At 45.1% G+C, this 13,378-nt stretch overlaps 1 protein-coding gene across 1 annotated transcript in view; it reads left to right on the top strand.

Moving 5' to 3' along the window:
* Positions 1-21: 21 nt before the first annotated feature.
* CBX5 (chromobox 5) overlaps positions 22-13,378 on the top strand; it is a 49,799-nt gene continuing 36,442 nt past the window's right edge. Inside the window, 2 exon segments of the mRNA XM_038378107.2 lie at positions 22-83; positions 85-169. Of these exon segments, the coding sequence (XP_038234035.2) occupies positions 37-83; positions 85-169 (132 nt within the window). The 5' untranslated portion in view covers positions 22-36.

Below are 13,378 nucleotides of genomic sequence, written 5' to 3'. Positions count from 1 at the left end.
ACGTGACAAACGGGGGAGGGAGCACATTGGCCGCGCATGCGTAATGCGGAGAAGCAGGCGCCTGCGCGCTGGGGGGCTGTTTTGGCGGGCGTTGCGCAGAAGCAGCCTCAGCTCTGAGGGCCTGCGAGAAGGGGGAGTCGGTGCTGTGCCGGACCCGCTTCGTACCCAGGTACCCGGTGGGCGGGAGGCTTGCTGAGTTAGGGCATCGGTTTGTTCGGGCGGGAGACCCGGAGGGGGACAGGGGCTCATTGTATGGAATGAAAGGGGCTATGGGGCGGGCCCGCGACGCCTGATGTACAGGTTAGCCGGCCAATGGAGGGGTGGGGGCGTGGCTAATGTTGCATGACTGGCAGCACGATGCACCAGTGCCAACTGCGCGGAAGAGGGAGGGAGCGGTAGCTGGGAGCGACAGCCTTCTCCGCCAGTGAGGCAGTCGCATTAGGGAAGGGGTGGTGTTTTCCCTTCAGACTGATGGCGCGGCGGCCAAGGGAGGCGCGGTTTCTCGGGGAACGCTCCTGAAGCGCATTAGGGTGGTGCTTCAGCCTGATGGGCAGGGCAACGAGCCAGTCGGGGCCCGACTTCTCAGTGCCCGCCTCTGGACCCCATGAGATGGGGGTTGGGAAATGGGGTGCACCCCCCAAAGTGCAGAAAGAGACCTGGGAAAGGTAGGGGGTCCCTGGCCACATCGTCCTGGGTTCTTGACCCGTGCAATGTGCTGTCCTGCAACACCCCCGCTGTTCCCCCTGGAAGCGACCCTGCTGCTTCTCCCTGGTTGTATTCTGTACACCTCTGTGTTCTGCAGCCCCGCTCGCCCCCCTCCTCGATCCCCTGCACTGCCTTGTTCTGTAACCCTCCCCCCCGAATCCCCTGGTGCCCCCCCGGTCCCTTGCACAGACTTGTCCTGTAAACCTCCTTCCCCACTGTCTCTCCGACTCTTTGCAACAGCCCCTGGATCCTCTGTGCTGCCCTGTCCTGTAACCTCCCTGGGATCCTAAATCCCCTGAAAATCCCCCTGCCCAACTCTCTGTAATCCTCCCTTCCCCCACTGGGTTCCCCACAACATCCTCCTTCCTAGTGCTTAGTTCCTCCTAGATCCCCTGTAAATCCCCCTCTCCAAAATTTGTCCTACTCCCAATCTCCTGTAAACCTCCCACATGCACCCCCCCACCCCAACATCCCCTGTAGCCTCCCCCATCAAGCTCTTGTATCCCTTGCACTGCCCTGTCCTGCAAACACCCCCTCCGAAGATCCCCTGTAACAGGCCTCGCACCGGATTCTCTACAGCTTCCTCCACCAGTTGCCCACCACAGATCTCCTGTATCTCTTTCCCCCCCCCCCCATCACCTGCCACACACCCTCATGCTTGTCACTCCTCCCTGGGATTACTTGCAACTTTTCCATTCCTTGCAACTCCATCTCTCCTGCTACCCTCCCCCACAGCCCTCCTTGTCCCACCCCCCAGATCTCCTGCAAACATACCCCCGCAGCCCATCTCCCTTATCCCCTGCAAAACCACCTCCCTGTAGCCCTCCTCCTTCTCCCATCTCTCTCTCCTGCAGCCCTCCTCCTCTCCCTGAATGCCCCTCACAGTCCTTCCTCTCCTCTCAGGATCCCCTGCAACTGCCCACCTACAGCCTCCTGATTAGGGGGACTACAAACCATACTCTGCACTGCAGCCCCCTGCAAACACCACTTAGCTTTTTAACCCTCCCCACTATTCTTTGCAAACCTTGTGAATGTTCCTAGCCCTGCAACCTCCCAACACATCCCCTATCTCTAGAACCCTCACAGTAGGCCTGCTTCTAGCCTTGCAAATCCCTCTGTAGCCCTGCTTGGGATCCTTTGTGAATATCTCCCCTACTCTCATTTTTCATACCAAAACCCCGATGTTCCAGGATTTCGCCTGAAAACCCCATATTGCTCCCGGCCCTGCATATCCTGCAGCTTCTCTTGTGCCTATGTGACCTCCCAGCCCTGCAAATCCCAGTAGACACCCCTCTTCCTCCCAGTGCTCTCTTTATTTGTAGTTATACCCCCCCCATGTTGCATGCCTTCATTTAACAACAAACTGGATCTGGATGTGAAGTCTTCAGAGCAGTGATCTTGTCTTATGAGCCCAAACTCTGCCACATTCATTCAGGGTTCCTCCTAACCAAGTGCTTCCCCCCCCACTACAACTCTAGGTTAAATACTGTATGCACCACTATTGGCCCATCTACATTCTTGGGAATACAGTAGAACCTCAGAGTTACAAACTGACGGGTCAACAGCACACCTCATTTGGAACTGGAAGTACACAACCAGGCAGCAGCAGAGACAGGAGAAAAAAAAAAGGCAAATACAGTACAGTGTTAAATGTAAACTTAAAAAAAAAAGGAAAGGAGCATTTTTCTTCTGTCATAGTAAACTTTCAAAGCTGTATTAAGTCAATGTTCAGTTGTAAACTTTTGAAAGAACAACTATAATGTTTTGTTCTGAGTTACAAACATTTCTGAGTTATGAATAACCTCCATTTCTAAGGCGTACGTAACTCTGAGGTTCTACTGTTGTAGTTTCCAGACATGTTCACAACATTCTTGGTTTTGTAGACAGCATGACTCCAAGTGCACTGAAGTGTCCTGGGACATGGTCTTGTATACTGTTATGGTATTTGTGTTTGCACGTGTGAAAATTAATCCAGAATAAGATAGAATGTGAAGTTACAGTGGCTCATTATAACTATCTGAAACCCACTACTTCTCGTGTCCTATGACTGTAGTGGTGTTAACTGCCCACTTCACTTTGAATGGTCTCTTGCAAAATGTGTTAACTCCTTATCTGTTCCACCCTTGTATTTAGCTATAACACCCTCAGTACTTTTCCCAGACCTGAAGAAGAGCTCTGTGTAAACTTGAAAGGTTGTCTTTTTCATCAGCAGAAGTTGATCCAATAAAAGAGATTACCTCACCCGTCTTGCCTGACTAATATCCTGGGACCAATATGGCTACAACAACACTGCAATTTACTGTGGGTTAACTATTCCTGATTAACTCCATGTCTGGATGCACTTATTCCAGAATACCTTGTTCTGAATTAGTTTAAACATGGAAAAAGGCATGCTTATTCTGGAATAAGTATCTATATAGAGAGTTAATCCACTTCAAATTCACACACACGCTACCTTATTCTGGATTAACTTTCATGTGTGGATACAAAGCTAGTAGCAACAGAACGGGCAGATGGGATTTGGATCTTTGTCTGTTGTATGCTATAGGACAGTGGTTTTAAACTTTTTTTCCTTTGTGGGCCCCTACATTTTGAATGGAGGTGTGGACCCCTTTGGAAATCTTAGACATAGTGTGCAGACCCCAGGTTGCAAAACACTGTTCTATGGTTATAACAACCTTTCATGGATCCCTTAGACATAGTCTGCAGACCCCGGGGGTCCATGGACCAGCAGTTGAAAACCACTGCCATAGCAGTTACCATGCTCAGGCACTCGGGTACATGTTACTGTTCTATATGTAGCAAGATAGAACCAAGCTTTAACCTGTATGTAAAGAAAAAGTATCTGGATGTCTTTGATTGATTTTTACCACTCTTGTAACTGTATAATAAAGCAAAGGTAATCTAATTTCATACTGATTGTCTGAATTCTTATTAACTCTTCATTTGCCCTTGCCTCCAAAATTGGTCTATGTGACGAAATTGTCCAGGTGTCTAATGAAGGACTCAGAGAGCCTTTTCTCCCCTCTAAAGGAAGGCAGGATTTCAGAACTTGATGAACCGGTTACCTGCTTTTGTTAGGCAAATCCTTTATGCTTGAGAGTTTCCTTTGAGGAGACTGTATTCTGCCCACCTATTTCAGAACAAGGGGCAATGATAATTTAATGGTGGGAGTGGTATTCCTTACTGAAATACTGGGTTTATTTCTTACCCACACTGTCTGATTACCATGATGTTTGGAAACCAAGTTATATACACATGCACATGTTAAATTAGACCAGGTAACTGGAGCCTATGCTTCAGAACTTATCCTTGTGTAACTTTAATTTCTGTATGCCTAAGTACTTGTATGGCTCTCATCACCCTGGTATCTGAGCACTTCCTAATACAATAACAGCCAGATTTGCTTGTTTTAATAATAGTCCAATGCTGTTTTAAAACATATTACTAAATATGTTTGTATCCGTGCACTATGTGTTAGTTGTATATCCTGAAGCAGAGAGAGCCCTTGTAATTTAAAATGCCTGAGCTACAGATTGATAGTGGTGGTTTTATTTAATAGTCTGCTTGGTATAATGACGAGACTAAACGTGTTACTGTTCCAAATGTTAAGCCACTTGCTTGTTTCTGTTTGATCTGTAACTAATTTTCATCCTCTTAATATTGGTTTAACCATCTTCTATGTCAGTAAGGCTTCCATGTCAGTAACTTCTCAGCAAGATAGTTGACACCAGCTTGAGTTTCAGAAATGGCAAAATTTTTACTTCAGATTTAAATCCAGTTGACGAACAGTCAGAGCAGTGATTTTAGGGAAGGGGCTAGGATCTTTGAACTCAGAAAGGAGGCATTCTTCTCCAATTGATCTCCTAATCTTAATAGCATTTGTTTGTATGTGTTCACGTAAAATGAAACTAGCTCCATAAAGCTTTTGGAGGTACATGTTAGCTTCAACATGTTGGAAGTGGGGCTATTTTTGTGCATCAGAGCTCCAACAATCCTCCTTAGAATAAAGCAGCTACTTTAGAAATGTGTAGATAATTCTGATTTTTATGTTTATCCAGAGGGAACTATAATTGATATTTCAACAACATGCATTCATCTCTGTAGAGCTGGTGTTGTTACCATGTGCAGCAAATGTTTCTTTACCAGACACACACTTGGATGTTTTTCATTGTTTGTAACTAAGGGCAAAGTTAGCAGTCTTCATGAGTGGAGAAATTACGATAGAAATAAAGTTCTTGCTCTTATACCAATCACTCAGAAAATCTACATCATTGCAATGTTAAATTTTACATTAAGCAAGTTCTAGTACTGCAAATGCAACCAAGTTTGCCTGACACAGCGGAACACCATTTCATTTGTAGTGCAGATGGGACCTTACCAGTGTCCCTTTAAGGCTTTAGCATGATGCGGGGGCTCTTAATGTTCTGGTCCAAAGTACAAAATTGACCCCCTGTTCTAACTGGGTCTCCTGGCATGGTTATACTTCTTGGATAGAAAGATCCTTAATAGAAGCCCTTTCATAGAGCAAGTTGGGCGAGGAGCGAGCTTGGGAGGAAGGGAATTCTCTCTAAACTGGGACAATACTGCTGAATGTAACTCCTCCATTAAAAACTTTGGTTTGGAAGAGCAACCATTGCCCCTCTGCTTCCTCCACATGGCCCTTTTGAGCCATTAGATCTGTGGAAGTACGAATACAATACTCCTCTTGTGCTCTGGCCCAAGTGTATTTAGGCTCATTGCCTCAGAACGTAGAGGTTGCAGAGGCAACATTGCATGGTTTCTCCGGCTGTGCATCCATATTATTGGGGCTTTCTGCGTAAATGTCAACCCAGAATAGATAGGTTTCAGAGTAGCAGCCGTGTTAGTCTGTATTCGCAAAAAGAAAAGGAGTACTTGTGGTACCTTAGAGACTAACAAATTTATTTGAGCATAAGCTTTCGTGAGCTACAGCTCACTTCATCCGATGAAGTGAGCTGTAGTGCACGAAAGCTTATGCTCAAATACATTTGTTTGTCTCTAAGGTGCCACAAGTACTCCTTTTTCCAGAATAGTTAGATGGTGTTTGCAAATGCTGAAAATCATAGAAGATTAGGGTTAGAAGAGACCTCAGAAGGTCATCTAGTCCAACCCCCTGCTCAAAGCAGGATCAATCTCCAACTAAATCATCCCAGCCAGGGCTTTGTCAAGCCGGGCCTTAAAAACCTTTAAGGATGGAGATTGCACCACCTCCCTAGGTAACCCATTCCACTGCTTCACCACCCTCCTCGTGAAATAGTGTTTCCTCATATCCACCGTAGACCGCCCCCACTGCCATTTGAGTCCATTGCTCCTTGTTCTGTCATCTGCCGCCACTGAAAGCAGCCGAGCTCCATCCTTTTTGGAACCCCTCTTCAGGTAGTTGAAGGCTGCTTTCAAATCCCCCCTCACTCTTCTCTTCTGCAGACTAAAAAAGACCAGGTCCCTCAGCATAATTCTCAGTTCCTTAAGCATAATTAAAATGCTTCAATCAAACAGGAGCAAGAAAGGAAGGACCTTGCTACTTTGTCCTATTCACTTAAAAATGTGCACTCTATTCTTTGCCATTCCATTCACTTAAAAAAACGCATGAACCAGACCTTTTAAACTGACAACCCTATTAAACCAAATCTAAAAGCCAAACTAAGGAGGAGCCAGGTAACTTTTTTTTTTTTTTTTTTTTTTTTTGGTAATGCTACCCCTCACCCTGCTCTCCACACCTTTGTTTTCAGATTACCACCAACCTGGCTCTCAATTTTGCCAAAACAAAGTCCTCATAAGTCCTAAAACAATAGAAATGTTTTCATTATTTTTAAACAATAATTATGCTACTGGAAACAAGTGATTGGGATACAAACATTGCATAAGAGTGTTATTTCAATATGCAGCACTTAGAAGCTAAAAGGAAAATTGGCCACCCCCCCCACCCCTCCAAAACTGACTTCCTAGACTTTTATTGTTCAGTCTGAGAGAAGAGCAAAAAGTAGACTGGATTTTTAGAATTTCAGTTTTAACTAATCTAATACATGATAAAATTCTGATAAAGTGCATTCCATTTAGAAGAATTGCTGAAATAAGAATCAACCGCATATAGTGAGCAAAACCAGTGGGACAAAATCATTCCTATTAGAACATAAAATACTCCACTTTTAAGAATCAACTGCTTATAAGAATCAAATCATCCAGTATGGATATGATTCATATAAAAGGAGTGCACTGTATTTGTATCTCCAAAATTTATGCCTTTCAAATGAAACCTGACATGCAAAATTAGTTCACTGATTGGATGTTTTTGCTAACTTGATCAGTTCAAATAATTAATCATGATTACCTATATTTTAAATTGTCCTGTTAAAACACCATTGAGATTAAACTGGCAGATTTATATCCGATGACTGGCGGATAGCTAATGTAATGCTGAATTTTTAAAAAGTTTTTAGGTGATCCTGGCAGTTACAGGCCAGTAAGCCTAAATTCAGTACCAAGCAAATAGGATGAAACTATAGTAAAGAACAGAATTATCAGACACACATATGCCACAATATGTTGGGGAAGAGTCAACATGGCTTTTGTAAAGGAAAATCATGCTTCACCAATCCATTAGAAATATTTGAAGGTGGCGGCAAACGTGAACCAGGATGATCCAATAGATATAGTGTACTTGGACCTTCAGAAAGCCTTTGACAAGGTGTCTCACCAAAGGCTCTTAAGCCAAATAAGCAGTCCTGGGATAAGAGGGAAGGTCCTTTCATGGATCGGTAAATAATTAAAATATAGGGAATAAAAGGTAAGAATAAATAGTCAGTTTTCACAGTGGAGAGAGGTAAATAGCAGTGAAGCCCAGGGACCTGAATTGGGACAGGTGCTGTTCAACATATTCATAAATGATCTGGGAAAAAAGAGGTAAACAGTGAGATGGCAAAGTTTGTGGAGGATACAAAATTACCCAAGATAGTTAAATCCAAACCTCATTGGAAGAGTTACAAAGGGATCTCTCAGAACTGGGTGACTAGGCTAGAAAATGGTAGATGAAATTCAATGTCGATAAATACAAAGTGATTCACATTGGAAAACATAATCCCAGCAATACATACAGAATAATGGGCTCTAAATTACCATTCAAGAAAGAGATCTTGGAGTCATTGCGGATGGTTCTCTGAAAACATCCACTCAGTGTGCAGCAGCAGTCAAAAAGCGAACAGAACGTTAAGAACCATGAGAAAAGGGATAGATAATAAGACAGTAAATATCATAATGCAGCTAAATACATCCGTGGTATACCCACGTCTTGAATTCTATGTGCAGTTCTGATTGCTCCATCTCAAAAAAGATATATTAGAATTGGAAAAAGGACAGAAGAGGGCAACAAAAATTATCAGGAGTATGGAACAGCTTTCACTTGAGAGATTAAAAAGACTGGGACAGTTAGAAAAGATCCAGCTGTGGGCAGGTCTACATTTCAGCACTGTATTGGCTCAGTACAGCTGTACTGTTGTAGCACGTCTGTTGAAGGATGCACCGTGCCAACGGGAGAGTGATCTCCCATTGGTGTAATTACTTCACCTAAGTGAGAAGTGTAAGCTGTGTCGGCCAGAGAGCATCTTCTGTTGACGTAGAGCCAATGTGAACTGGACAGCGCAAAAGTTGCGTCACTCATGCGGGGGTGGGGATTTTCACTCCACTGAGCAACGTAAGTTAGATAGACGTAAGCAGTAGTGTAGATCTGCCCTACGGGAGGTTATGGTAGAGGTCTATAAAATCATGAATGGTGTGGAGAAAGTGACTGTGGAAGTGTTATTTACCCCTTCACGTAATACAAGATCCAGAGGTCATTCAATGAAAACAGTAGGGAACAGATTTAAAACAAATGCATGGAAGTACTTCACACAGAATACTGTCAACCTGTGGAACTTGTTATCGGGGGTGTTGTGAAGGCCAAAACTATAATTGGGTTTAAAAAAAAGAATTAGCTAAGTTCATGGAGGATAAGTCCATCAATGGCTATTAACCAGGATGGTCAGGGACACAATCCTATGTTCTGGGTGTCTCTAAATCTCTGACTGCCAGCAGCTGGGGCTGGAAGACAGATGATGCAGCGCCCACTGTCAGAAGACAGGATACTGAGCTAGATGGATTATTGGTCTGACCCAGTATAGCGGAGAATTCACTCCATAGAGTTATTTTATGTCTCATCAGGATAATTGCATTGAATTACATTTAGGAGTATTTTAGCAACCAGAAAGGCTAGGAAATGTAACTGACACTTTAATTAAATTAATTACAGTTTAAATGCTGTAGAGTTTATTGGGAAAGCTTCTGTCTGTGTGGAGACCCTAGGCTGTGTTTGTTAGCCTCTTTCCCTCTAATACTTGCCAATGTTGGCATGCTACTGTACATTTAGGGCAGTCTACACTCCAAAAGCTTTGCCAGCATAGCTATACTGGCAAAGCCTTTAGGCCTAGAGGAGAAGCAGCTTACACTGACGAAAGGAGTTGTTTTCTATTGTTATTTATTATTTGTATTACTGTACAACTTAGGAGCCACTTCCTTGAACACATTAGCTATACTGGTGAAAGACTTTTTTGCTGATGTAAACAGTGTCTACATAGAGGATTTTACTGGTATAGCTATGTTGATTAGTGATGTGATATTTTTTTCTTTCCCAAACACTCCTAGCCGACATAGCTATGCCAGCAAAACATAGGCCTAGTCTATACCTAAAACTTAGGTCGATCTAGCTATGTCATTTGGGTGTGAAAAATTCACACTCCTGAGAGACATAGTTAAGATGGCCTAAGCCCTGGTATAGACACTGCTAGATTGACTGAAGAATTCTTCCATTGATCTATCTACCTCCTGTCAATGGGGTGGATTTACTACAGGAATAGAAAAAACCCTTCTGTCACTGGAGCAAGTGTCTACATTACAGTGGTACAATGGTGTTACTGCAACTGTGCCGCTATAGTGCTTGTAGTGTAGGCATACCCTTAGGGCATGTCTACGCTTACATTTTATAGTGCTCTAAAGTGCTGGCTCAAAGGGTGTGAAAAATCACCCCCCTGAGCACAGGCAAGTCTCAGTGCTCTAAAGCACTAGTGTAGACAGGCTCTGAGCGCTGGGAGCCGTGCTCCCAGCACTCTGAGCTAATCCCCTTGTGGAGGTGGCTGCTTGGCCGTGGCTCCGCATAGGAGCTGGAGTGGGGATGTGCTGCTGCTTCCAGGAGCTGCTTGAGGTAAGCACCACCTGGAGCCTGCACTCCTGAGCCCCCAACTAGCTGCCCCAGCCCTGATCCCTCTCCCGCCCTCCAAACCCCTCGATCCCAGCCCAGAGCACCCTCCTGCACCCCAAACCCCTCATCCCCACCCCACCCCAGAGCCTGCACCCCCAGCTGGAGCCCTCCCCCACCCCAGCCCGGAGCCCCCTCCCATACCCTGAACTCCTCATTTCTGGCCCCATCCCAGAGCCTGCACCCCCAACCAGAGCCCTCACCCCCTCCTGCACCCCAACCCCAATTTTGTGAGCATTCATGGCCCATCATACAATTTCTATTCCCAGATGTGGCCCAAGGGCCAAAAAGTTTGCCCATCTCTGGTTTAGATAATGCCTTTAACACATGCTAGACTGGCCACATTAAAGTGTAGGTAGTTCAATGGGGAGTCTAACATCACACCTTCAGCTCTTCATTAGGAAAAAGATGTATTTTTAATTTGAATTAACTAATGATGAGGTAAATCCTAGTGAAGAGAGAGCTGTGTGTTCCCATGCATTAGATGGTTGAGTTGAAGACTTGAAGAACTAGGGTTTTCCTGGACCTGCTGACTTGAGTTAAGAACACATCTCTTTTATAGTGAAGACAGACAAGGCTTAGGAATAAGGATGTGTACTTAACATGTTAGCTAACATGTTAAAATTCTAGTGTAGATGAGGCATGATGTAGTTTTAGCATGTTACCTGGTAAAGGCAAGCCCTAAGACTCCCCCTTAGATTCTTATATTTTAAGATCAGAAGGGACCATTATGATCATTTAGTCTGATCTCCTGCATGAGGCAGGCAGTAGGACTTCCCCAAATTAAATCTTGCTTCAAGTCCAAGAGCTGTGGTTGAAGTTGAACATAACCTTTAGAAAAAACATCTAATCTTGATTTAAAAATTTCCAGTGCTGGAGAATCCACCATGACTTTTGGTAAGTTGTTTCAGTTGTTAATTACTCTGAGGGTATGGTCTACACTACAAAATTAGGTTGATTTTATAGAAGTTGATTGTTAGAAATCGATTTTATACAGTCCATTGTGCATGTCCCCACTAAGCACATTAAGTCGGCGGAGTGCATCCTTACTACTGTGGCTAGCATCAACTCACGGAGTGGTACTATAGGAAGCTATCCCACAGTTTCTGCAGTCTCTGCTGCCCATTGGAATTCTGGGTTAAGCTCCCAATGCGTGATGGGGCAAAAACTTTGTCGCGGGTGGTTTTGGGTACATGTCATCAGTCTCCCTTCCCTCCCTCCATGAAAGCAATTGCAGACAATTATTTTGCTGGGTTACCTGTGTAGATGCCATAGCATGGCAAGCATGGAGCCTGCTCAGCTCACCGCTGCTTTTGCGAGCATTGTAAACACCTCATGCATTATACTGCAGTATGTGCAGAACCTGGCTAAGAGACAGCAGCACGAGGACGATTGTGGGGAGGACATGGACACAGACATTCCTGAAAGCACGGGATGTGGCAATTGGGACATCATGGCAGCAGTGGGGCTGGTTGATACAGTGGAAAGCCGATTCTGGGCCCGGCAAACAAGCAAAGATCAGTGGGACTGCATAGTCTTGCAGGTATGGGATGATTCCTAGTGGCTGCAAAACTTTCGCATGCATAAGGCCACTTTCCTGGAACTCTTGAGAGTTGCTTTCCCCTGCCCTGAAGCGCAGGAATACCAAGATGAGAGCTACCATGACAGTTGAGAAGCGAGTGGTGATAGCCCTGTGGAAGCTTGCAACACCTGATAGTCAGGAATCAATTTGGAGTGGGCAAATCTACTGTGGGGACTGCTGTGATTCAAGTAGCCAATGCAATCACTCACCTTCTGCTATCAAGGGTAGTGACTCTGGGAAATGTGCCGGTCATAGTGGATGGCTTTGCTGCAATGGGTTTCCTTAACTGTGGTGGGGCGATAGACGGAACGCATATCCCTATCTTGGCACTGGACCACCTTGCCTACCAGTACATAAACCGCAAGGGGTACTTCTCAATGGTGCTGCAAGCACTGGTGGATCACAAGGGATGTTTCACTGACATCAATGTGGGATGGCCAGGAAAGGTGCATGACGCTTGCATCTTTAGGAACTCTGGGCTGTTTGAGCGGCTGCAAGAAGAGACTTGCTTCCCAGACCAGAAAATTACTGTTGGGGATGTTGGAATGCCAATAGTTATCCTTGGAGACCCAGCCTACCCCTTGTTCCCATGGCTCATGAAGCCATACACAGGCAGTCTGGACAGTAGTAAGGAGCAGTTCAGCTATAGGCTGAGCAAGTGTAGAATGTGCCTTTGGATGTTTAAAAGCTCCCTGGCTCTGGTTGCTGGCTAGGTTAGACCTCAGTGCAACCCATATTCCCATTGTTATTACTGCTTGCTGTGTGCTCCATAATATCTGTGAGAGTAAGGGGGAGACATTTATGGCGGGGTGGGAGATTGAGGCAAATCACCTGGCTACCAGTTTTGAACAGCCAGACACCAGGGTGATTAGAAGAGCACAGGTAGGTGCGCTGTGCATCAGAGAGGCTTTGAAAACCCATTTCATGACTGGCCAGGCTATGGTGTGACAGTTGTGTGTGTTTCTCCTTGATGCAAACCCGCCCCCTTTGTTGATTTTAATCCCCTGTAAACCAGCCACTCTCCCCACTTCGATCACAGCTGGCAAAGGAAATAAAGTCACTATGGTTTTGAAACCATGTATTCTTTTTTTTTTTTTTTAAATTAAGAAAGGAGATAACTGATAAGGTAGCCCCGGTGGGGTGGGGGAGGAGGGAAGGACAAGGGTGCGTGGCTAATTGTAGCCACACTACAAATCAAAACTGTTTGAATGACAGCCTTCTGTTGCTTGGGCCATCCTCTGGAGTGGAGTGGCTGAGTGCCCAGAGCCACACCTGCCATGTTCTTGGGCGTTTGGGTGAGGAGGATATGGAACCTGGGGAGGAGGGCAGGCAGCTGTACAGTTGATGCAGTAGCGGTCTGTGCTCGTGTTGGCTTTCCTGCAGCTCCACCAGATGCCTGAGCATGTCCATTTGCTCCCCCATTAGCCTCAGCATTGCATCCTGCCTCTTCTCATCGTGCTCACTTAATGCTTTCCTGGACTCTGCCACTGAATGCCTCCATGCATTCAGCTGTGCCCTATCAGTGCTGGAGGACTGCATGTGCTTGGAAAACATGTCATCGCGAGTGCATTTTTTTTGCCTTCTAGTCTGCGATAACCTCAAGGATGGAGATGATAGAGGGAGCATAGAAACATTGGCACCTGCAGGGAGATAAAAAGGGAGAGTAAAATTGAAGATGATACATTTGAGAACAAAAGGGAGACTCTTTCACAGTGAATCAAGCAATTCACAGCAGACAGCACATGTGCTTTAGGTACAAGGTCGCATTTTGCCTTTTATATTGAGTG

Source organism: Dermochelys coriacea, chromosome 20, assembly GCF_009764565.3.
Source record: "Dermochelys coriacea isolate rDerCor1 chromosome 20, rDerCor1.pri.v4, whole genome shotgun sequence".
Lineage (NCBI taxonomy): Eukaryota > Metazoa > Chordata > Testudines > Dermochelyidae > Dermochelys > Dermochelys coriacea.
Note: the sequence above shows the minus strand (reverse complement) of the source record. Positions and strands in the feature narration are given on the sequence as shown.